Source organism: Cottoperca gobio, chromosome 7 (assembly GCF_900634415.1).
Source record: "Cottoperca gobio chromosome 7, fCotGob3.1, whole genome shotgun sequence".
In the NCBI taxonomy this organism is placed as follows: domain Eukaryota; kingdom Metazoa; phylum Chordata; class Actinopteri; order Perciformes; family Bovichtidae; genus Cottoperca; species Cottoperca gobio.
Genome location: NC_041361.1, coordinates 2,102,142 through 2,129,052, shown reverse-complemented (window position 1 = coordinate 2,129,052; position 26,911 = coordinate 2,102,142). Strand labels below are relative to the sequence as shown.

Sequence of the window (26,911 nt, the reverse complement as noted above, 5' to 3'; positions counted from 1 at the left end):
ATTTGTCTCAGTGTGCTTTACAGACTGTACAGGTTACGACAGCCTCTGTCCTTAGACCCTTGCATCGCACAAGGAAAAACTTCCTAAAAGAAACCCCATAATTAAAGGGGGAAAAATGGAAGAAACCCCAGGGAGAGCAACTGAGGAGGGATCCCTCTCCCAGGACGGACAGACGTGCAATAGATGTCTTATGTACAGGATAAACAACATAGTACAAATACAACATTTGACAGAAATTATGTTGTGTTGAAAAAAGAGAAAGTATGGATGAATCCAGGAAAATGTCAAAAAGGCTTCCCGGTGTCCAGCAGGACCAGGGCAGCAGGCGCAGCCACGATTCCTAATCCTGACGTAAACTTTATCAGTGGCAACCTGCCACATGAGAGACAGAAACTCCGGGATGATGCCCCGGATGATGAGTTAGTAACATACATTTACATAAATGCATACAGATAGAGAGGGAGAAGAAGAGAGGGAGGGGAGGAGAGAGGAAGAGAAGGAAGAGAGCAGGGAGGTGTCCCCCGGCAGTCTAAGCCTATAGCAGCATAACTAGGGGCTGATCCAGGGCAAACCTGAGCCAGCCCTAACTATAAGCTTTATCAAAAAGGAAAGTCTTTAGCCTACTCTTAAATGTGGAGAGTGTGTCTGCCTCCTGAACACAAACTGGAAGCTGATTCCACTGGAGAGGAGCTTGATAGCTGAAGGCTCTGGCTCCCATTGTACTCTTAGAGACTCTAGGAACCACCAGTAACCCTGCAGTCTGGGAGCGTAATGCTCTAGTTGGTTTATAAGGTACTATGAGATCTTTAAGATATGCTGGAGCCTGACCATTAATTGATTTGTAAGTCAGGAGAAGGATTTTGAATTCTATTCTGTATTTTACTGGGAGCCAGTGCAGAGCAGTTAATACAGGAGTAATATGATCCCGTTTCCTTGTTCTTGTCAATACACGTGCCGCTGCATTTTGGATCAACTGTAGAGTCTTAAGCGACTTTTTTGGGACAATCTGATAACAATGAGTTTCAATCTGATATAGACTTATATTAATTCAGAATATGCACTTCCTATACTATAGTATGCTTGGATAATCAAATATAGTATGGTGTCTTAAAGAACATTTGACATTAAGAAGCAATAAAAAAAAATATATATATATATTTTCTTCTTTTTTAGGCTGTTTACCTAATAGTGGCTGTCAACTATAGCTCACATTTAAAACATCATTTTAATGTAACTTTTCATTACGGGTTAATGTGATATGTGTTATGTGATCTAGTACAAACCTTGATACTGAATACACACTGTGACAGAAAACATCAAGGTTAAACTGTAAGAGATACATCTTTCTCTTACATCATTTGATGAGGTTTTTAATGCTCATATGTCCTGAGATGGTGTGATAATAATAATAATTGAAATGTACCCAAAATGGTACAGTTCTCTCTCCCTTTTTAAAGAAAGCGATGGGTAACATTGTAGGTAGATATCATTAGGAGAAGAGTAAACTAGATTTTCCAACAGAAATAACCCATCAAAAAAACCCAGACCAATGTTGCCAACTCTTTTCCAATGAAGGTAGCTAGCAGCAGTAGCTCAAAACGTTGCTCAATTTAGTGAATGAAATAATTGGACGGACTTATTACTGCAACAGCTGCAGATACCGGATGTTTTTTGTCAGAGCATTTGCTTGATTGACGGCTTTTGGGATGTAAAGAGGATTTTGATAAATATCACAAATAATATATCTTTCTAAAATACTTTAATCTGACAATTTTCTGCTGTTACTATTGAAAGTATGGCACATATTATGATCTTGTATTTCCGCCACATTACTGATTATTCACTGGGGTAAGGATAAATTTAAGAGCTCTGTAGTATTAATATTCACATATTTCTTTCATAATCAACTATAGCCTCATTTTCTTTTTGGAACAAAGCTAATAATTGAAGGAAAGGCAAAGCCATAATTCAAATATACTGACCATAGATTTAACTACAAACTATAATATATATAAGATCTAAGTAGAATGCAAACACTGTGGGTACTGTGTGTATTCTGAAAACTTGGAATGTAATGTTTATTGGTGTCCCGACTAAAGGTTATTTTTCATTCTTAAACCAAAAGAAAAAAAGCAACACAGAACACTTCATATATTGCAGGAATTTATTTAGAACAGAGCACAACTGATAACTTAACTAATGCTTTATGTCCATTTTAATACTCCTCTTCTTCACCCTCTGGCCCTTTCAATCACATTTAATTAAAGTCCAAATTGACATATTCAGGAGTATTATTCTGAATAGCCAAACTGGTCATTAATAGACAACAAATTCTTTTTGGAATGCAATAAATGACAAATCAATTGTTTTATTTTTAACTAGTGCCTTTTTGTCCCTCAATATTCCTCTCCCTCGTCTTCACCATCGCCCTCAACAGAGTCGACTCCAACCTCCTCGTAATCTTTCTCCAGAGCTGCCATGTCCTCTCTAGGCCTCTGAGAACTCTCCCTCCTCCATACCCTCACCTACATACCAGTGCACAAAGGCACGCTTAGCGTACATCAGATCAAACTTGTGGTCAAGCCGAGCCCAGGCCTCTGCAATAGCAGTGGTGTTGCTCAGCATGCACACAGCCCTCTGGACCTTGGCCAGGTCTCCACCAGGGACTACGGTGGGCGGCTGGTAGTTGATGCCCACCTTGAAACCAGTGGGGCACCAGTCCACAAACTGGATGGAGCGCTTGGTTTTAATAGTGGCAATGGCAGCATTCACATCTTTGGGCACCACATCACCACGATACAAGAGGCAGCAAGCCATGTATTTACCGTGGCGAGGGTCACATTTCACCAACTGATTGGCTGGTTCAAAGCAGGAGTTGGTGATTTCTGACACTGAGAGCTGCTCATGGTAAGCCTTCTCAGCAGAGATTACAGGGGCATATGTGGCCAGAGGGAAGTGGATACGGGGATAGGGCACCAAGTTGGTCTGGAACTCAGTCAGATCAACATTGAGGGCACCATCGAAACGAAGGGAGGCAGTGATGGAGGACACAATCTGACTGATCAACCTGTTCAGGTTGGTGTAAGAGGGACGCTCGATATCGAGGTTCCTACGGCAGAATATCGTAGATGGCCTCGTTATCGACCATGAAAGCACAGTCGGAGTGCTCCAGGGTGGTGTGGGTGGTCAGGATGGCGTTGTAGGGCTCTACCACAGCGGTGGACACCTGGGGAGCTGGGTAGATGGAGAACTCCAGCTTGGACTTCTTGCCGTAGTCGACAGACAGACGCTCCATCAGCAGGGAGGTGAAACCAGAGCCGGTGCCCCCTCCGAAGCTGTGGAAAACCAGGAAACCCTGAAGGCCAGTGCACTGGTCAGCCTGAGGACAGAGAGGGAGACAAATATATGAGATAAAATACAATGAAATAATTTGAGATTTTGAATTCAAAATTAGGAATGGATCCCTCCTGATGACAAGTTACCCACCAGTTTGCGGATCCTGTCCAGAACAATGTCAATGATCTCTTTGCCGACTGTGTAGTGTCCACGGGCGTAGTTGTTAGCAGCATCCTCCTTGCCAGTGATCAGCTGTTCAGGGTGGAACAGCTGGCGGTAGATCCCAGATCGCACCTCATCTGAAGAGACATTAAACATTGAATCAGTTGTTGTTTTGATATTTCACTTTTAATTTCCCTAAATTAATGTTCAAACCGAGGGGATAACACCTACCGATCACAGTGGGCTCCAGGTCAACAAAAACAGCTCTGGGGACGTGCTTTCCAGCTCCAGTCTCACTGAAGAAGGTGTTGTAGGAATCGTCTCCCCCGCCAATGGTCTTGTCACTGGGCATCTGTCCGTCCGGCTGGATCCCATGTTCCAGGCAGTAAAGCTCCCAGCAGGCATTGCCAATCTGGACACCAGCCTGACCAACGTGGATGGAGATACACTCACGCTGTGGAGAGAAAAACAAGAGGTTATTTACCTGTATGCATTATTTTGGAAAACCAAAAAAAGTGTAACACTGAAAGATGTCTACATTAAAGTTTTATACTTATTAAAATAGCGTTGTCTTCGTTTATTTAGGTATCTATTTATCCTTAGCTGTTTAAATTTCATTGCCGATATAAATCTTATTTGAAATCTTATTTGAGCAGCAACCAACCAATGGTAACCAGTCTGGCTAACTAACGTCCGAAGCAGTCTCGACCGTCAGCCCATCACTCTGAACAGATGGCATTTGATGGATTTCGAATGAAAAGGTAGACCTAACCTGAGAACGGCAACATGTTCAGTCTAGGCATAAATAATGTAAAATGACAGCCAGCAACAGATGATAAAGCTCCCTTTGTCCCGCATTATCTATCTGGGGGACCGCTCTGCAGTGTCCATTAACTATCAGCATGTATTTTTAATGCCTTGGGTCATGTTGACAGCGCACTTAATCCATTTTCCCTACGGACAGGCTTTCTCTGGGTGTGAGACATCTAAAGACGAGCATCTTCTCTGCCGGTAAGTTACACGTAATTGCCCTGTAACGAGTAGCCTAGTGCTGACAGGGGCTTAGAAAGAACCAAACACCGCAGAGAGTCGGCTTTCGGACCGATGCCTTCATTATTTATTCTGTCCACATTGAACCCTGATGAAAACCTCTTTTATTCCGTCTGCACGCCACGTAACGTTATCGTTAGCTGTCTGTCCCCCATCCAAAGCACCAGCTGAACATCTCCCCACACCAAACAACATATAATAAATAACAATAAAAATAAAAATACTTGTTTAAGTTACTGTAAACCTTTGATGACACCTTAAGCTTATTCCCATTTTTCCAATAATGTTAAAGTCCCTTCCCTTCCTCCTCACAACCCTAAAAAAAAAAGCCCTCGAAAATGTATTTATTATTATTGTTAAATGGAAAAGTTCTTACCATTTTGTTCTGATGTAGTGGTGACGGAGGCTTGACGCTTCTACAAAGGACTCTTACAATACGACAGTTATGGGGTCGAGGTAAGAGATAATGGCGCACATGAGGATGGACTGCGGCTAAATACGAGTGCAAAGCCTGTGCCTGTGACTCCTGTGCAACTATTGGTCAACAGCCTTGTCAGTCTGACGCTCGAGGCTGTCTGCGGCTTCCTATTGGATGAGCGGCTCTCTCGCTACACAGGCTGCCTCCCAGACCACACCCGGCAAGCATGGCGCCTCTTAATGTGAGGAGGAAAATGCTGCTTCATGTTCAGTATGCCGGTACAAACTGTTCCACACAAGTCCAGCTTGACATACAGCAAACTGTTTGTATGCACGTCCATATTATAAACAAATTAAACAATGCGTAATAATATACTTTATGTATTATTTTTATTTTAATTTGACGAAAAACAAACGATTGATGTCTGAATACCTGCCAATACAAAATCAATCCGGCAGTCAGCTCATCTATCCTCCAAAATATGGCTCTAATTAGTAACCATCTGCCTTCCACAATGCAAAGCTTTACAAATGTAACATACATATGGGATGCTGGTATAATGTGTTTGTAATAACCCGTAACTGCCTACAGACAATATCAAGAACTATGCATCTGCAGTTCATACTAAATGTCATGAGTATTTTGAACACATTTTTTAAAAACATGATGGCTGTGGGTTTTATTTAGCAGTAGTAACAGTTGATTTTGAATTTTTTTTGTAAGTACTGTGATTTTATTTTCAGTCTATCATAGATAAAAGAGGTCAAACTGTCCTGTCAGAGATGAGGGACATGTAGGCCACAGAGATCCACAGACGCCCTACCCCCATCCCTCCTCCCAAGATTTAACCGTTGCTAGGAAATGAATAACGAGTTGCCTGGATACAGCCTCGTATCCACAGAGACTGCCTTTATCTGGCAGTCACGTGACCCAGCTTAAATGGCAGCATTAACGGGCTGCAGTGCAGCTGCCACTGTGGGGGGATGTGAGGTGCCTTAACCACCTCTTTTCCTATATATCTTTCACCCTAATATCCTGTATCTGTAAAGAAACACACGTCCTCTCGCCTATCAGTGCATGTGTCTCTTTTTCTCTTATAACTGATGGCAAAAAAAAAAGAATACAATTGTGTTCAGGATGATAGGGTGTGGCCTCTGCGAATACAAGATGCACTGCATCACTGTGGATCAGCTCCTTTGTTCACACACGTCAAGGCAGTTGTTGTTCATAAAACCTCATTCAAAAATGTAACTGGATGTTTGTAGCAGCTCTATTTGTGTTAAACATTCAACTTTCAATGAGAAAGAACATGCATTTTTCTTCAGTGGGTCTAAAGCAAAGCAAACTAACAGACAGTAAAGCTGCTTGGTTGCTAACAACAAAAGAAGCTCGATGACAACATTTGTCCCAGAGAATAATTCCTCTTTGAATGTGAGGTCTCTTAAAATAACTTTGAGAAGCAAAGTCAAGAGAAGCTGATGTGTGTTTATAGTGACTGCCGCAGAAGGCTACCTGCAGACACAATCAGTTCAATTAGATCTTCCTCTTTTTGGCGAATCATTTTCATCAAATTTTCAACAAATCATCGACCACATTTTCTGATATCCGATGCCTTTAAGTTGACGTCACTTCTTTCAGGCTTTGAGCTGATGAGATGTATTTATAATTGAATAATGATTCAGTTAAAAAGAGCTGCATGTCATATATATTTTTCCTTTAATCATTCAGTACAGCTGAAGATAGACAGGAAAGGGGGAGAGAGGGGGCGACATGCAGCAGAGGGCCACGAGTCGGATTCAAACCCGGGCCGCCCTGTTGCCTATTTAAAACAATTTTCTTTACTTGAAAACATTGTGTTGCTTTTGTCAATTATGTCTCCGCTTTAATCCTCAATTACCTCTTTTGTCTCTGTTTATGTTGGTAGATAATGTGCTATTTCCTTTTCCTGTAAACATGCTTTCTCCTTCTCTTTCCAACCTCTTTCTTTCTCCATTTGCCATCATACTTAATTGATTATATATTACTTGTGTAGGCGTGTTTGTATCTGTGTTTTCAGAACCTTTTTTATTTTGATTTGTGCATGTGTGTCAGTGAATGTGTGCGCTACCATAAAACATATGAACTGAAAATCATCACAGAGGGCAGTAACTGAAATGGTCCTAAAGAAAACCTTGGGTTTGATTCTACCTCGCAAGACAATTATTGCCCAACCTCCAATATCACAGCACTGAGACTTCTCGAAGATACTAACGGCCTTAATGAATGCTGATGCAGGCATGTGTTCAATTCTTGTGCTGCAGGACTTAAATTGATCAAGGCAGACTGAGGCACTGGGTGGGCAGTTCTGATACTGCAGTAAACTGGTTCTGTGTCTCCATCAACAACCTTATGTCGTCTTTTTTTATGCTCCTGCAGCTCAATTCTAATAAAACAAATATACTTGTTATTGAGCCACAGCATATCACACTGTATAAAAGACATTTGAATATGCTTGATTTTAATGTGTACATCAGTCCCATATGATCAAAATGCAGCCAACTTTCATAATTTTTCTCAATTAATTATTGCTTATCAATCTAAAATATTTCAATCACATTAAGTAAAATCTACTCATCTCAACATGATTGAGATGAGTAGACTTTACATCGCTCAAGATTAAATTCTACATGGTTCAAATATGTTTGAAAGACAAGTATATGTCGTGTAGCATACACTAAATGCATTTTTGTAAATTGAACTATCCCCATTTCCCCATTTCTTCAGTGCACATAGCAAATACTGCCATCTACTGGTCATCCATCACAGCAGATCAAGCTTGTTGCAAGAAATCTTTTTGTCCTGTTTCATAGCCATTTATGTTTTATGCAACACATCACAACGCTTGTACAAGTATGTTTTTACCACCTCAGGATTATGCAAAAATAAGATCTATTTTAATTTTAATTGATGCAGAAACTATTGTCCATGCTTTTATGTCTAAGTGCCTTGATTTTGTTTTTGAGACCTGATCTCCAGGACAGTATTCTTGTGAGGTAATCCCCCAGCCTTGCAACCTGACACCAGTCAAACAAAGATATTTCAAGATATACACCTTTTCTCATTAGTAAATAAGGAAAACACAACCTTCCTATTTTATATCATGGCCCTCTTTAGGTAACTGCAACTGCGTTAAAGTATTCGACATGTTGCTGCGACATGTGAAAAATCTGCTGTGTCACTTTGTTGGGTATCATATTCTCTTTTTGCAGGATACAGTGCGGTCAGTCTCATGCCAGGATGGACCGACCACTCCCTTCTCTCTAGCATACCCATCCTCCCTCTCTCCTTTACTGCAGCTGCTCAGACCCTCCCTGTCTCACAGCTGCTTGGGAGGAAGAGGAGGAGGAGGAGGAGGAGAATGTTCTAGAAATCCTGGCTGAGATCCATGGCTGCTTCCTTTCCTTCTCTTTCGTCCCCTACCGATCATATTGAGTACAGCAACCACTAAAAGCTGGTTGTAAATGATGCATCCTCACTTCCCTGCTGAATAAATGAAGACAACTCCCACTTAGGTGCTCTGACAAAAGCAAGGCTTTGAGTTCATACTGCATGAAGGACTTGGAAGGTTCTGATTATATTAGAAGCATTATGCAAGCTTCTTTTCATTCTCTGCAGGATTTAAGACAGCTTTAAGGGCAGGGGTTTAATGGTGTTACTGCAGGTGTCAACACTGTGAGTAAACACCTTATGCACCTCTGCAGTGCTTTAGTGCAACCGGTATGCCACATAAACTACAATTCAGGCCATTTCAGTTCTTCAAACAAAACAGAACCAGAGGAGGCACGCCCCAGCATCGGTCAGCTGAACAGCACACAGAGGCTGACATGCAGCCACGTGATCGGCCCACTGAATGACATCATTGCAGAGAATCTGGGACAAAGAAGGAGGAGAGCTGGCAGGCCTCAGCATCAATATGGACACCCGGCTGATATCAGCTCGAGTGGGATGGAAGCATCGTATGCAGCAGAAGCATTCAGCCATTCAGCATCATTTATTAAAAAAAAGCCACACATATTTATACAGAAATTGCTTATAGCCTATGCACCACGATATGGCTAGCTTTGTGCTGATTTGCTATATGCCACACCTACATAATAGATGAATGCAGTCCTGATGTCACTACATGCATAATAAATGGGCTTTGTTTGAATTCTATCAGAATGAGCTTTAATTTCTGCACACAAAAAAACAAGGAGAAATTACCTCGCAATTTAGAGCTTAAAGCTGAAAAAAGGTGCCATTACATTTATATTCTTTATCACTACAATGCCTACCCTGCCAACAATATATCTTATCGTAGTGCACTTTAACAGAAGGTTTTACAGTAATAATGTCTTCAAATTTGAATGTAAAATACACACCGGCTCTGTTTAAACATCATTAACAAATGGTGGTACAAAAAGCTTTTTTATTTTTTTGCCCACAGCGCACAGAAGCAAACACCCTTCCCTGCCGGTATAAATCTGGTAGCACCGCCCTCCTATTCAGCAGTTGTTGCATCGACCCCGCCGGGTACATCTCGCGACGCAAACCACACCGTGTTTAAAAACCCTTTTTTCTTCACATTTCCTCCTTCTGTTCTCCCTCTTTGAACCTCAAAAGGAAACATGGTAAGTTGACTTTTTCCTCATCTGTCTTTCTAAAGCAGTTTGAGAGGTAGAAATGAAGGTTGAGCAGCACCCAGGCGTCTTTTGTTGTTACACGACGTTGTTAACGGGTCTCCATCTCTGGATGACCCTCCAATTTAATAATCAAACACGTTTTTATTAAATCTATAAATTGAACACAGCCCTGTGTTGTATTTAGGGATGAAAGTGAGCAGTATTACGTTTCTGATGATTGGCTCTGCAGCAGTGACACGGTGTGATTGTGTAGAGATGAGAACAATGCACTGACTGTCTCCATTCATGCTTTAGTAACAGGCACTCAGGGGGATAGATCTGTCAGCATCATTATTTCTCTTATATATATTTGTTTGATTTGGTCAAATTTAACGTGTGCATTCGCTAAAATCAGACACCAAGAAAGGTCATTTTTGTCCGATTTGAAGGCAGGGAGGGGCAGATTGGGTGGGGATGAATTGGTGACAAAGATTGCAAATATAACTTTTAATTAATAGGATACCACCTAGCAGCAAATACATTTTTAATCTCATCCATTATTTCAAAACAAAACAAATTCATGTAAAGCAAAGGTTCTGTTTTAACCAACATTAAATATAAATATCATAAATTTGATTTCATACAAACTGCTAATTTAATTTGGATTATATGCTAATTTAATATAAAACAGTTGTGCTTTGGCATATGGTTTTTCTCCAAGCTTCCACTGATTGTGCACCCTCAAGGCACGAGAGCAAGTGGAATATTCCAGACGGATAATGTGCACGCACAAGTGAATTTGCATTTGTGCTTATGCTTGCAAAAGAGGGAGAGTGTGGGATAAAAAAGACAAGAGGACAAAAAGGACTGGAGGAAAGACGAGAGGAGCGTCCTGCCTCGGCGGGGGCTGCTGTCAAGCATTTCTGTCCCCTGCTTGTCCCCTGCAGATTGTGGTGCAGGGAGGTGCCTCCTGCTGCACCGCCTGTTCACCTCAGATAGGGGGAGAAACTCAATGTTCCTAATGTTGAGATGCATTTATGTAACAATTATTGTGGTAGAGTTCTTGTAAAAGCCAGCAGCGTCAGAATGTAAATGAATAAAAAATATTCAAACTAAATTCATACAGATAAATAACCTGTATGTTTTATCTCTCCACAGCGTGAGTGTATCTCCATCCACGTTGGTCAGGCTGGTGTCCAGATTGGCAATGCCTGCTGGGAGCTTTACTGCCTGGAACATGGGATCCAGCCGGACGGACAGATGCCCAGTGACAAGGCCATCGGCGGGGGAGACGATTCCTACAACACCTTCTTCAGTGAGACTGGAGCTGGAAAGCACGTCCCCAGAGCTGTTTTTGTTGACCTGGAGCCCACTGTGATCGGTAGGTGTTATCCCCTCTGTCTGAACATTAATTCAGGAAAATTAAAAGTGAAATATCAAAGAACAACTGATTCAATGTTTAATGTCTCTTCAGATGAGGTGCGCTCTGGGATCTACCGCCAGCTGTTTCACCCTGAACAGCTGATCACTGGCAAGGAGGATGCCGCCAACAACTACGCCCGTGGACACTACACCATCGGCAAAGAGATCATTGACATAGTTCTGGACAGGATCCGCAAACTGGTGGGTAACTTGTCATCAGGAGGGATCCATTCCTAATTTTGAATTCAAAATATCAAATTAAATCATTGTATTTTATCTCATATATTTGTCTCCCTCTCTGTCCTCAGGCTGACCAGTGCACTGGCCTTCAGGGTTTCCTGGTTTTCCACAGCTTCGGAGGGGGCACCGGCTCTGGTTTCACCTCCCTGCTGATGGAGCGTCTGTCTGTCGACTACGGCAAGAAGTCCAAGCTGGAGTTCTCCATCTACCCAGCTCCCCAGGTGTCCACCGCTGTGGTAGAGCCCTACAACGCCATCCTGACCACCCACACCACCCTGGAGCACTCCGACTGTGCTTTCATGGTCGATAACGAGGCCATCTACGATATTTGCCGTAGGAACCTCGATATCGAGCGTCCCTCTTACACCAACCTGAACAGGTTGATCAGTCAGATTGTGTCCTCCATCACTGCCTCCCTTCGTTTCGATGGTGCCCTCAATGTTGATCTGACTGAGTTCCAGACCAACTTGGTGCCCTATCCCCGTATCCACTTCCCTCTGGCCACATATGCCCCTGTAATCTCTGCTGAGAAGGCTTACCATGAGCAGCTCTCAGTGTCAGAAATCACCAACTCCTGCTTTGAACCAGCCAATCAGTTGGTGAAATGTGACCCTCGCCACGGTAAATACATGGCTTGCTGCCTCTTGTATCGTGGTGATGTGGTGCCCAAAGATGTGAACGCTGCCATTGCCACTATTAAAACCAAGCGCTCCATCCAGTTTGTGGACTGGTGCCCCACTGGTTTCAAGGTGGGCATCAACTACCAGCCGCCCACCGTAGTCCCTGGTGGAGACCTGGCCAAGGTCCAGAGGGCTGTGTGCATGCTGAGCAATACCACTGCTATTGCAGAGGCCTGGGCTCGGCTTGACCACAAGTTTGATCTGATGTATGCTAAGCGTGCCTTTGTGCACTGGTATGTAGGTGAGGGTATGGAGGAGGGAGAGTTCTCATGAGGCCAGAGAGGACATGGCAGCTCTGGAGAAAGATTACGAGGAGGTTGGAGTCGACTCTATTGAGGGCGAGGGAGAGGAAGAGGGAGAGGAGTATTGAGGGACAAAGTAGTTAAACAGTAAAAACATTTTATTGGAATGCATCCGCATTCAAAACAGAAATGTTTTGTCAATCATCAGTTTGGCTCTGTTCTAAATAAAATTCCTCTGACGTGTGAATGTGTTTGTCTTCTATAAATTGTGTAGTGTCCTACAAAATGTGGAAATTCGGACTTTTGAGCTATCCCATGTAATGAAGTTGTATGTTCAAGTGTTTAAATATAATATAATTAAGTTATGCAGCATATATGCATACATTAACATATATTGTTAACATAAGTACCATAGCGTAGTTAAAAGCTCATATAATTTCCTCAATAGCAGGGACAGCTATGTAGCATAAACTAATGCCAACATCACAGCATTTATAGCCTAAATTCATTTGCAATGCCCGTCCCTAAATCAGCTTTTATTTTAAACAGATTGTGTGAATTTATAAAACACGAATGAGTCCAGTGTCACATTGTTTTGTGTCTATCTCAAATATTAAAAAGCTCATCTACAACATTAGTATAGCTGCTTTATAAGTAGCTGTACTGTTAATGTGTCATAATTAACGGTGAAACAAGACTACACAACTGTTTGGAGCAAAGTTTATTGGAAAAACATTCAAATTCAGTTTTGTCCAAATGAAAGTATACACTTTTAGTACCAAACTTATAGGTACGAAAGATCAGAGCATGTCTTAAGTATAATTCCAGGAAACTTTTGATTGAAAACCTAAATATTACACACTTGTGAGATTGATATTTAGAAAACATGTAAAAAAAAAAAGTATAAAAAGACATCTCAGGTTCAGAGAACTTGCAAATCACAAGTTTCTTGTCATTTGGTGGTGTGAGTGAGGCTGGTTCACACCGGCCGGTCCTGCAGCAGAGGGCAGTCGTCCACAGCTCCCCGTCTGTTAAGGAGCTTCCAGAACATCAGGGATCCGGAGCCGCCGTGAGCCCGGCCGAGCTGCGGACCTGCAGACGCTATCAGGTCTTCCTTCAGAGGACGGTAGAACTTAAAGCGCCTGTTGAAAGAACCACAAAATCCACACAAGTTGTTTAAATCACAAGTGCTTCACAGAAAAAGGCTGGTAATATTCTATATTTTTATTATCTTCCATAAAATCCCATGAAATGACAAAACCAGTTATGTGTTAGTCCATTCATTCCTAAAAGAAGTACTTAAATCTTAAAAGAATGTCACAAATATCACTTTCATTCATTACACACTTGAGGAGCAGCGGAAACTAACGGTGAACACAACACTGACATGATGTGGAGAACATCTTAGCAAACAGCTGACTTTGTACACATCAATCAGGCATACAGCAGCATTATCATTCATTGGGAGTCGTGTTTCTTGGACACCATCTTGGAGTCGTGCTCCACTTTGTTCACCAGCTAGTAGCTAACTGCGTCTGCTGGTTGGGGCTTTATAAATAGCATACAGAGGGTTTTTAGAGCTATTCTGCTCCATTGAATGTTACTCAAACAGGAGTAAATAGTGTATTTGTTAGGGACTAGTTTCAGTCGCGGATTAATACACACTTTGAGCTGTAGTGATTATTCACCAATGCCAATGCCTGTGTTTATTTTTAAAGTTATTTTTTTGGCATTTTCACTTTTAATGGACAGTGAAGGTAAACAGGGAACATGAGGAGAGAGGGGGGGTATGACATACAACGAAGGTCTACATCGGGCTTTGGCTTCTCAGAAAATAAACTTTGTTGACAATAAGACAAATAAAAAATCATCAAACAGATCCTTTGAAGGTCCGGTGTGTAGTACTTAGATCTATCAGCAGAACTTTGAACGTAATATCTATAACTATGTTTTAATTAGTATATAATAACCTGACACTAAGAATAGTTGTGTTTTCTTTTGCTTAGAATGAGTCATTTTTAGGCGACTAAAATGTTAACATTAACTTTCATGAATACAGAACCCACAGTGAAAGTACTGAGATGGAAACACGGACGACACCTAGACCGGACAACACCTGTCAATTACCTTTAACCATACGTTGCTGAATCCTCTATTTTACTCTAAATGGGACCATAATTTACTAAATGAACATCATGCTGTATTGAAGAAAACTTGAAACTAGGGATTGACACCAAAAACTCATGTTTACAATATTTACTGAGGTAATAAATCAAGTTTGAAATAGGGTCATTTTCTCATAGACTTCCATACAATCTGACTTCTTTTTAGAACCAGGAGTGTCGCCCCCTTGAGAAGAGAGGGGTGAGCGGAGGGGTATTGGTAGCTCAATGCCACTAAATCCTACACACTGGCCCTTCCAAGTTATTGATAGTGATCGTTGGATTGCGTGTAATTAGTAGAACATAGACACAAGGGAAAGTGAGTTCTTACTTGTAAGAATATGCCACGATTCCTAATGCTAGAACAAGTACCAGGACACCCAACACCGTGGCGATGGTGCCAGGAGAGGACAGACCTGAACCTGAAACAAGAATCACAGGGTCAGTGAGCAGGATGAAGCAGAAATGTTGTTGAATCACTGGACTGTAATGTAGTGCTTCTTTTTTCCACCTATGTCGACGTTGACTTTGGCACTGGTGACAGCTAAACTGACTGTCGTTGGCCATGGACACGTTGATGCAGTAGACACCAGAGTCATTGAAGAAGTGACGCAACACCAGCTGGCACTCTTTGGAGGGCTCCACCATGTTGCACACCGAGTGAATCGGCTTCAAGCACTCTGCATCCAGAATCACGCTGCACACTTCTTTTGGAAAGCTGGAGGCAGAAGATGCTCGAGCGAGTCAGAATAAACAATGAAATGCTTTTTAAAGTAATGTTTGATAAAGTTTAGAGCGGGATCATTTACCTTCCCTGGCAGGTAACAGTGATATCCAAAACATTTCTCTCCATGTCAGGTGTTACCATCACAGAGTTGTCCATTTGTATAATCTTTACTTTTTCAATGGCCTCTGAAAACAAAGACAAGAGGTCACTGACAATCATCTCAGAGGTTTTCATTGTTTTCGGTTCGGTTTGATTGTCTGTTTGTCAGCAGGATTACGGGAAAGAATACTGGCTGATGATGTTCATGAAACTTTGTAAAAGGGTTCAGCATGGGCCGAGGAAGAATCCAAAATATTCCAAATATTCGCTAACTTTGAAGGATAGGGTATTTGGCCTTTGTGGAGGTCTTCCCTCTCCGGGTGCCCTTCTAGTTTTCCTTTTACATCTCGATGAACTCATCACGGATGAAAGATAACTCACCAAACACTTCGATGCCGGTGCAGAAGGAGCCATAACGATATATCACACAGTCATCGTCGGGTTTATCATCAGCATCCCTCTTAGCTACGACTGCCACTGTAGCTTGGCCTGTCAGGGTCACTGTTTGCTTTGCAGCTGGTGAGAATAAACAGCAGCAGGGGATTATTTCACTGATAATATAATAACTAATAACATTTCTATTAATAAATTATCTTTGATACGGTGTCATCTTGATCTTCCAATATAGATCACGCCATTAGCCACCCGACTTTGGCTAAATGCAAGGAGACACCATCCCCACCAGATAACCACCAGATAACCACCATGATGACGTCCAAACAACTGGAGCGAGTGACCTTGCTGCAGTACCAGCCACAACAAGCCTGCACACCAAGGACCCCAGTCCCTCAACTCCACCGACAGACATAGATGAATTTTGTGGAGTAGCACCTGAGACACCCTACCCCTTCCCCTCCCCCTCTTCCTCATCTTAGTCTCCCTTTCTCCCTTTTAGCGACAGGATGAACAAATTGGTGAAAGGTGGTCTTAAACTGACACCTCAACTAACCCCCCACTCAAAACCATCATACCCCACCATCATCCCCCATTCTTCTCCCCCCTCCCAGACGTCCTCCGCACCTCCACCTTGGCTTATGCCAAAAGCCTGCTCATGGACACTCAAGGACATCACCCCCCCCCCCCCCCATACTGGTCATGCCGTTCCTGTCTTGACTACTACCAGACTAAATAATCAGCGCTCAGCACACACTGCGTCTGGTTATCTTAGATATATCAGTGCAGAGCCAGGACCGGCTTTGACTCCTGTCACAGACTCCCTGCAGCTGAAAGTGGCTCTTCTGAATGTCAGATCACTGGCTACCAAATCTTTTTTGATTAATGATATGATAGTTCAAAAGAACTTGCACTGTATGTTTCTAGTTGAGACCTGGTTAAACAACATTACTGGAGTGGCAACACTGACTGAGACGTGTCCTCCAAACTATAAATACTATCAGGCAGTCAGGCAAAATAGGAAAGGTGGAGGGATTGCCGCTATCTTATCAGCGTCGCTTGTATGTAATGACAATGACCTGGGTAAATTTACATCATTTGAATATCTTGCTATTGAGCTCAAAGCAGAATTATCTTTGCTCATCATCACATTGTAAAGGCCACCAAAATATTCAGCACTATTTGTAGAGGAATTCTCAGAGCTGATTTCACTCAGCATCACTAGATGTGAAATAATAATCCTGCATGGAGACCTAAGTATTCACGTAAATAAGAAGAATGATCCCAAGACTATTGAACTTGACAGCTATGATCTAAAACAAAATATCAGTGAACCCATTCATCAGCATGGTAACACGCTAGACTTAGTGATCGATAAGGTCTCAGTAATCGAGTTACCAATATCTGACCTTCACTGTGGGTTTTTGATGCTAACCTACTCTTAACAAAGACCAAAAGAGAGACAGTGGTCAAAAAAAGAATACTAGATGACACAGCAGAGGAAACATTCTCTAACATCATGAGATCATTTGAGCCATGCTCAGACTGCTCCTTAAATATCATGGTTGAAAATCTAAACAACACCTTGTCATTTACCCTGGATATTGTTGCTCCATTAAAGGTAAAAAAAGAAATCCACTGACAGAATCTCCCCATGGTTAAACAACAGCAATGTTACTCAGACTAAGGGGACTTGTAGAGCAACGAAGAACGAAGATGGAGGAAAACTAAGCTCACAGTTAACTATGATATCTAAAAAGAATCCATGGCTGCCTATGGTAAAGCAATGCAGCTGGCAAGAAAGGATTACTTTTCTAAGATTATCACAGAGAATGTTGGAAATTCTTGAATACTATTCTCGACTATTAACCAACTACTGAACACCTGCCGCCACCAGCATTTCAAGTCACATTCTACATATTATAAACATGTCTCTTCTAACGGGCATCTTCCCAGACGTCTTCAAAACAGCTGTTATAAAACCCTTGCTAAAGAAACCTAACCTAGACAGTAATACGCTGACCTACTATAGGCCAATATCTAACCTTCCATTCATCAGCAAAATACTAGAAAAAATAGTCTCGGTTCAAATAAACTCCTTTCTTAAAGAAGACAACATCCTGGAGGAATTTCAATCAGGCTTCAGAGCATGCCACAGCACCGAAACTGCTCTGACTAAAATAATTAGTGACCTCAGACTAAACTCTGATATAAACAAGCTCTCAATTCTTATCCTGCTACACCTGAGTGCAGCATTTGACACGATCGACCATGACATCCTAATTAATCGTCTAGAAAAACTGGTTGGTCTTTCTGACTTTCTGGTTCAGAACATATATCAAAGGGAGAAAGTATTTTGTCAGAGAAGCACGATGCCCACTTTGGAGTTCCACAAGGGAGCTGCCTCGGTCCATTACTGTTCTCCCTATACATGCTACCACTGGGGGACATTATTAGAGAACACAATCTGTGCTTCCATAGCTACGCGGATGACACACAACTGTATATCTCTGCTGAACCAAATGATACTACAGCTATTAACTCCATCACCAGCTGTCTGTCAGCAATACATAAATGGATGAGCAATAATTTCTTAAAATTAAATGAGAACAAAACTGAAGTCCTACTAGTAGGTCCTGTAACAAAAAGAGATGATGCTGAATGACATGGGGAAACTTACTCCTTTGATTAAACCTGAAGTCACAAGTCTTGGTGTTATCATAGACTCAGACCTAAGCTTTAAATCCCACATAAACAAGGTGACAAATACATAATTCTTCCATCCTTAGAAATATAGCTAAAATCAGACAATTTATAAATCAAAAGGATGCTGAAAAACTAATCCATGCTTTTATCTCAAGCCTACTGGATTACTGTAATGCACTCTTTACCGGCCTCCCAAAAAAAACAACGGAGAGACTTCAGCTCGTCCAAAACGCTGCAGCGAGGCTGCTGACTAGAACCAAGAGGAGAGACCACATTAGTCCAGTGTTAGCCGCTCTATACTGGCTTCCAGTAACTTTTAGAATTGACTTTAAGGTCCTCCTTCTTGTATACAAAGCCCTAAACGGAACCGCACCAAGTTACACTGCCAACTATCTAATGAACTATGTGCCCCCAAGAACATTACAATCATCCACTACTGGTTTATTAAATGTTCCCAGAAACATCCAAAAGAAAATTGGGGATGCAGCCTTTTGCAATTATGCACCAAAGCTATGGAACACTTTACCTGCAGACATTAGGGAGGCAAGCTCGCTCAATATCTTCAAAAGTAAACTAAAAACATATCTCTTTACTTTAGCCTTTTAATAGTGATATTTTATATCTCTTTACTTTAGCCTTTTAATGGTGATATTTTATATCTCTTTACTTTAGCCTTTTAATAGTGATATTTTATATCTCTTTACTTTAGCCTTTTAATAGTGATATTTTATATCTCTTTACTTTAGCCTTTTAATGGTGATATTTTATATCTCTTTACTTTAGCCTTTTAATGGTGATATTTTATATCTCTTTACTTTAGCCTTTTAATGGTGATATTTCATATATTTTTATCTTAGCCACTTTAAACTCATTTAAATGATTTCATACATTTTTAAGCTTGGTTTTCCTGAAGGAGGATCATTTAGTGTTGAGGAAGTAAGAAAGTTAAAAGTAAGGTTGAGAGAGCAAGAGGAAAAAGTAATGTCAAAGAGAAAGATTAAATCTGAAGTGTTGAAAACAATGGAAGAACATAAAAGACAGTTTATGTTATGGGAGAAGGAAGCAAAGAACAGGGATAGGAAGAAAGTATGTGGATTATTTGCAAAGACAAATATAGATGAAAGTACAGACAAAGGGATTATGAAAATGTGAAAGAATGTGTAAAGGCTGTTAGTAAGGAATTTAGAAATGCTGCCTGTAGCGCTCCGATCATATTGTCCACACACCATCAATGAGCCTGTTACTGAATATTTGTGTTCACATGACAATGGTCCATACTCAACATAGCTATAACTCACATGTGCATTCACGCATACTGCGTCCTGTAAACAATGAAGACAGAAGGTCTTCTTCATTCTGTGAAGCAGCCTTTCATCAAATATTAAATTAATATTAAATTGACTCAGTTTAACATGCTACCCCTTGCATGGGCGTTCTTTAGATCATAAATAGAACAAACACGCTCAGTCAGCATGCAAATCCGAATTCAAAAGATAAAGCACAATAGAGCATTTCATTCTGCAGTGCCCTGCTTGTTTCACACAATGGCCGTGCTTCTTTAAAGATTTACATCACATTTACATTTTATGGAAATCAGTGATCATCTGTTCATCTGGTCAGCTGGTATCAACTCAGTATTTTGCACTTCAACAGGACACAGTTCTTGTTGTTGCACGTACTGCCTCGGGGGGAATTAAACAAGTGATTTTCTGGTAAAATGATACCTGTCCGTGCCGCTCCGTCAACTTGCATGTCACGGTTGATGGGGGAGGAAGTCTTGGCCATTGCGGGGGCTTCCTGGGCCGGCTGAGGGTTGGAGGGCGTGGAGGCCTCGTCCTCAGTGGTGTCCTCCTCTGTGTCCGAAGGAACCATGTTGACAGTCAGACCAGCTGCTTTGGTGGAAAGCAGTATGGGGACAGCAGACGCCAGAGCAGAAGCCTTCACTGCACACGGGGAGGATTGTTAAGATGTACAGTATATATACTGTACGTGGAGCTGAGGGAACATGCATACACAATACTACTGTGTGTGGAGCTGAGGGAACATGCATACACAATACTACTGTGTGTGGAGCTGAGGGAACATGACTACACAATACTACTGTGTGTGGAGCTGAGGAAACATGCATACACAATACTACTGTGTGTGGAGCTGAGGGAGCATGACTACACAATACTACTGTATGTGGAGCTGAGGGAACATGCATACACAATACTACTGTGTGTGGAGCTGAGGGAACATGCATACACAATACTACTGTGTGTGGAGCTGAGGGAGCATGACTACACAATACTACTGTATGTGGAGCTGAGGGAACATGCATACACAATACTACTGTGTGTGGAGCTGAGGGAACATGCATACACAATACTACTGTGTGTGGAGCTGAGGGAGCATGACTACACAATACTACTGTGTGTGGAGCTGAGGAAACATGCATACACAATACTACTGTGTGTGGAGCTGAGGGAGCATGACTACACAATACTACTGTGTGTGGAGCTGAGGGAACATGCATACACAATACTACTGTGTGTGGAGCTGAGGAAACATGCATACACAATACTACTGTGTGTGGAGCTGAGGGAACATGCATACACAATACTACTGTGTGTGGAGCTGAGGGAGCATGACTACACAATACTACTGTGTGTGGAGCTGAGGGAACATGCATACACAATACTACTGTGTGTGGAGCTGAGGAAACATGCATACACAATACTACTGTGTGTGGAGCTGAGGGAGCATGACTACACAATACTACTGTGTGTGGAGCTGAGGGAACATGCATACACAATACTACTGTGTGTGGAGCTGAGGAAACATGCATACACAATACTACTGTGTGTGGAGCTGAGGGAGCATGACTACACAATACTACTGTGTGTGGAGCTGAGGGAACATGCATACACAATACTACTGTGTGTGGAGCTGAGGAAACATGCATACACAATACTACTGTGTGTGGAGCTGAGGGAACATGCATACACAATACTACTGTGTGTGGAGCTGAGGGAGCATGACTACACAATACTACTGTGTGTGGAGCTGAGGGAACATGCATACACAATACTACTGTGTGTGGAGCTGAGGGAACATGCATACACAATACTACTGTGTGTGGAGCTGAGGGAACATGACTACACAATACTACTGTGTGTGGAGCTGAGGGAACATGCATACACAATACTACTGTGCGTGGAGCTGAGGGAGCATGACTACACAATACTACTGTGTGTGGAGCTGAGGGAACATGCATACACAATACTACTGTGTGTGGAGCTGAGGGAACATGACTACACAATACTACTGTGTGTGGAGCTGAGGAAACATGCATACACAATACTACTGTGCGTGGAGCTGAGGGAGCATGACTACACAATACTACTGTGTGTGGAGCTGAGGGAGCATGACTACACAATACTACTGTGTGTGGAGCTGAGGGAGCATGCACTCATTGTGCAGAATGACCCATTTCAGAACAACATATATTATATTATTGGATTGTAATTAGTGAATATGTGGATCACTTTAATGTATATGTACTGCCGGGTATCTGGTGAATCTCACCAAGGGATCAATCCAGTCTCATCTTTATCCTTAATAGTCAGCATAATTTAATTTTTTGATTATATTTAGTATTATTAATATGAATCTGCCGAGTGACTACATTTATATATTTATTATAAATGTATAAAACTTTATAAATAAAGAATAAATGAGCAGGAAATGGAAATACTCAAGTAAAGTACAAGTACCGTAAAAATGTACTTAGTTACTTTCTACCATTGCAGCTAACATCCGGTTAGCTTAGCTTAGCATAAAGAGTGGAAGCAAACAGCTAGCTTGTCTCTGTCCGAAGGCTGCATTCATGTAGTGTAGGAATAATGGAAAGCAATCATATGAACGCCCTCTCTGGTCGAAACAACAACGTGTAAAAACACAGAAACATGGCGGAGGGATTGATGGTCTGAAACTTCTTATTAATTCACATCAATAACATCAATTTATGATGTTATTTTTAATATGTTATTAGGTTTTAACCGTTATTTGCTGCCCACGTGGAGTGAGCTAGATTAGTTAGAAAAAGTTATTTATCAGCATTAACCCTGTTTATAAGTCCGGTAAAGCTAAACGTGAATGGTTTTAGAGGAATGTACTTGTGGTCATTTAAGTGTGGGACAAAATCTATAATATAAAGCTTCAAACTGTGCAGCATACTTAGAAAGCAACAATTAAATACAACACATCTTCTTTGTCAAATTCATGCTGTTTTCAAATTATGATTTGGAGCTCGTGAACACACCGAAGTCGGCAGATTGACTTCCCAACTCGGGGGATTAACACCTGCTTCTCACCTGTGGTGCCCTGGTGAGTGGGGGGACCAGGGGTCTTGGTTGGGTTATCAACTGGTGGGTCGCAGGCCTTATCGGGGATCACCGCCTGGATCACCACTTGAGGCCTGAAGGAGCCAGAGCTGATGTAGGTGTGAGTGACGGTCAGCTCTCTGGATATCAGGGCTCCACTTTCATCCCCAAAGTCCCAGTTGAAGGTGACGTCTGCGTTGCTGAGGTACTGGCTGGGGTCGTGGAGGGTGATGGTGAAGGCGATCGCCCGGTTCTGGATGAAGTGCATGTCCCCGGCCACAATGTCGTTCACCTGGTCCAGGGAGACGGCGAAGGGGATTTGATCTGAGGACGACGCCAAATAATAAAGTCAACGAAACTTTATAGAACAAGAATAAGTACAGGTTGTCTCATTGAGTGCATATTAACATGAATCTTCCGGATTTTAAATGCATTGAATGTTTAACTAATACCTGAAAATGTAGCATTATGATGTCCGGTGTTATATTTGCAATCTTAACTTAAAGGGTTTTTAACGGTTCATCTGCATAATAACGTACTTGTGTAAAATTTAAAATAACATTTAAGCTGATCTTACATTCTCTCATTAGGGTTTATTTATGGATTATGTGAATGATATTTGTACAAATTTAAGAGAAACAATCTCATAAAATGAAACATTATATTAAAGCTACAATCAAAACTGTATTCAGTTTTTATTTTAATGTTTTAATGTACAAAATGACATTACTGGCCACTTTATACAGTCCCCTAACTCACCCGTGATGGAGAACTGAGTGGAGGCGTATCCCAGAGGAATGAACTTCTCCTTGCTGCGGTAGTGGTAGATCACGATGTCTATGGTGTAGGAGCCCAGCGGGATGCCGTCTGTGTCGATGGTCAGGGAGGAAGAGGGGCCGTCCGCCACCTGCCAGTACTGACCTGCCAAAGAGCATCCAGAGCACGTGTGACACAACAAATATCTACAAATGGTTTTCATTTAACAATCTTTGTACGATGCGTTCAGGGTCAGAGCTCGCGTGCTTGGAAAGAATATGGTGACATGAGTACTCCTGTATATTGATGGATAAAAACATCAACACTTCTTACTATGTTTGTTGTTTTATAATCACGTCACATTAGTTTACTGTATATTTATTGACACTACCTGTATTGATAGTTTTGTATCATTGCACTGCATGTTTGTAAACGCACTATAATGTTAGAACCTCGTCTTGTATCTTGTTGTTTGCAATTTATGTTAATGTTTTCATTCATAATTTTGCACCAGGGAAACACAATGTTGTTCCTCTTTGTATGTAGAGGAACTAAAGCTCCACTCACCCCAGGTCTTCCAGACAAACACGTAGGCCGGCTTCTTGTCCTTCTTAATTGGTGTCCATCAGGGAAAACCGCCTCCCAGTCTGTGTTCTGGGTCGGGTATACTGGCTCCGACTCATGGTACTTTGTTCCTGTAGCAGAAGCGAGAGTTGTGTGTGTTAAAGACTGACATTTAGAAGAGTCTGCAGCCATGTTAGCAGCTGTTTGAGGCTATACTTTGCATCGTGCAAAGCCTTTGAGCTAAATGCTAATGTGAGTATGCTGATATAATGTTCACCACGTTAACATGATAAATATGCTTATTAGCACTAAACACAGAGTACAGTTGAGGCTGAAGGGGGGGTGTGATTCAAATGTTGACCTGATAATAGGTGCTGGATGAAAAGGTTGTTACAATTAATCCTGAGGAGGACATTAAACCCATCCACCAAATAACACAATGTCGACCTCATGGTGGCGCTAGAGGACAAGTCAAGGGATCCTCAGGAAGTCCTCAGGTTTCATCCTCTGGGATCATAAATCTCTGCACCAAATTTCATGGCAATCAAGGCAGGTCGGATTGCTGTGTGTGTGTGTGTGTGTGTGTGTGTGTGTGTGTGTGTGTGTGTGTGTGTGTGTGTGTGTGTGTGTGTGTGTGTGTGTTACCATTGACTATGCAGTCTTCAGCCCAAACAACGTCTCCCTCCGGCTGCACATTCTGGATGTGTGGGAACTCCAAGTCGATGGTGAAAGTGACTTTGGCTGCAGTCAGAGTCGGTGAATCGTTCCCCACATTAAAAGTCACTTTTCCACCTGGAAGAAGAAAAACATGCAAACTACTGAGCAACAAACAGGAAGTCCCAAAAGAGGAATCTTTGTAGCATTTCAATGACTCTCTGTCACCTGTAACCAAAAGATCCTTTTAAAAAGACGTGACGAACAAAGAATGAGCACGTCAACAATGTTTCATCAGATGTACCTTTCCAGGCGTCTTTGTATCGTGGGTCTCCATCTTTCCAGATTGGGTACATCTTATTGTTCCATGATGGATAGCGAGTGAAACGATTTCTGGGCTCTAAAAATGTCAAAAAGAAATGTTGAAAGCACAATGAGAACAGCAATACTTTCTCTACGGGCCTCAACTTTCCCAGTAACCAAATGTTTCCTGGAGAGAAGTGTGTCATGTGATAGTAATTATAGGAAACATAGAGTTAATCCTCCATTCGTACACTTGAATTTAATTATTATTAATTAACTTGGAGTCTTTACATCAGTTTACAGGGAGTCAGCTGATCTACAGCAAACATATAAGTCAACAAGAATTCAGCTTTTCCTTTAAGAGTGTTCCTTGTTTAGTGTTAAACTTCTAAAGAAAGTATTAGGAAGTTACAGATCCCTAAAACAAAGTGTTTCTGCAGCATTTATAAAGGATTTATTCTAATGCACTTTAAAAAGCCTTTCAGAGAGATTTAATTCACAGTTTCACAAGCTCCATTGTTGAAATGTATATATATATATATATATATATATTGTGTAATATTTATCACCACTGATTGGAGAAAAGGTGAAAGTGACTGAAGCCCAAATGAGTTTTATTCAACATCATCCCTCTCACGAGATGCTCAGCTGAGTGTGTGCATGATTGTTTTTTTTATCACAGATTAACAATGTCACAGGATTAATTTGGATTAAACACATTAGAGAATTACCAGGTAAACCAGACTGCCGATGAACGTGATTATTAATTCAGCCTGTAGTATTATTTCTTTTTTCTTTCCTCTCGTGGTTTAACTTCATGATATTTCCCTTCTGGCTGAACTGTTGAATGGTGATTTGTAAAATAAAATATATATAATCAATGTAGAATTTTGCCCTAGCAGCTGGAAAAGTGTCATTCCTCTTGAGGTTCATTCTCAAAGTATAATTTGAAATGTATTTGCTGTCCTTGAGATGTTGTTTCTATCCGTTCATGGTCCCAGAACGCCCTCTTCAGGGCCGGTATGGAGAGGAGGAATTACAGCCACTATTAACTCGTTCGATGCACACATGGGCGCGTGCGTGTGTGCGTGAGGCTATAAGACAGACTTGAAAGAATGTTGAAGTAAAAGTTAAAGGATTAAGATAACGAGTCGGCGCTTTGCTTTACAAAGGTCACATTCTGTGTCATTTACGTTCATGCATGGTTGAATAACGAGGTCGTGGGAAAGAAAACATGAAACTGGATTATAAACTCTAATCAGATCATATAGATCAAAACACATGCAGCTCAAAAACGTCCCTTCGTGAAATGTAATACTTTACTGAGACGTAAATGTAACTCTAACACTTTGATTGACAGGTATTGAACAGTGTGCCAATTTACTGAATTTAAATTCCTATATTGGGACAGTTGAACAGACAGATTGAAGTTAAATCTACACAGTTTAGCACCATAATTAAGACTCTGATTGTAACATCATGTGATATAAAGTCTGTTTATGTTGTATGGGAAATAATTGGTGCAATGTAACTAAGTACATTTACTTAAGAACATTGTGTACACATTAATGCACCATTCATAATAAAACAGTATCATAATATATAATTACACATTTTCCTGAATTGTGAGTACTTTTCATTTAAAATCTTGAATTTGATTTCTCTAATAATACTTCAAATGTATGACATAAATTGCAGTATTGCCACTTTTCCTTTATTAAAGGATCTAAATATTTCCTCCACCATTTCTGGAAGGACTAATATTTCTGATTATTGATGTTTTCTATTTTTAAGTTTGGAAAACTCTCACTTACAGCCTCAAAATGTCGTTTAAAAGCCTTGAATGATCTCTTGAACTCGCCTCGGGGACTCCCATGAGATACTCACTCTGAAATATATTTTGAAGGTAGTAGATGTATTTCCTGTACTTACTTGCCACAGTGTGTGAAGCCACTGCCAGCAACACCAACAGCACAGCAGACGTCCGCAT

General features: G+C 41.3%; 1 protein-coding gene and 2 pseudogenes across 1 annotated transcript; 1 reads left to right on the top strand and 2 right to left on the bottom strand.

The window, feature by feature from the left end:
- Positions 1-2,150: 2,150 nt before the first annotated feature.
- LOC115010740 (tubulin alpha chain-like) lies at positions 2,151-5,079 on the bottom strand (annotated as a pseudogene).
- Positions 5,080-9,458: 4,379 nt separating this feature from the next.
- LOC115010739 (tubulin alpha chain-like) lies at positions 9,459-12,437 on the top strand (annotated as a pseudogene).
- Positions 12,438-13,160: 723 nt separating this feature from the next.
- Positions 13,161-26,911, bottom strand: pmelb (premelanosome protein b). Its single transcript, XM_029436249.1, is given in 14 exon segments — positions 13,161-13,332; positions 14,684-14,774; positions 14,864-14,906; positions 14,908-15,070; positions 15,162-15,264; positions 15,560-15,694; positions 20,002-20,220; positions 22,636-22,968; positions 23,404-23,565; positions 23,968-24,021; positions 24,024-24,095; positions 24,610-24,756; positions 24,923-25,018; positions 26,854-26,911. Coding segments are annotated over 14 exon segments (1,839 nt in total). The 3' UTR covers positions 13,161-13,169.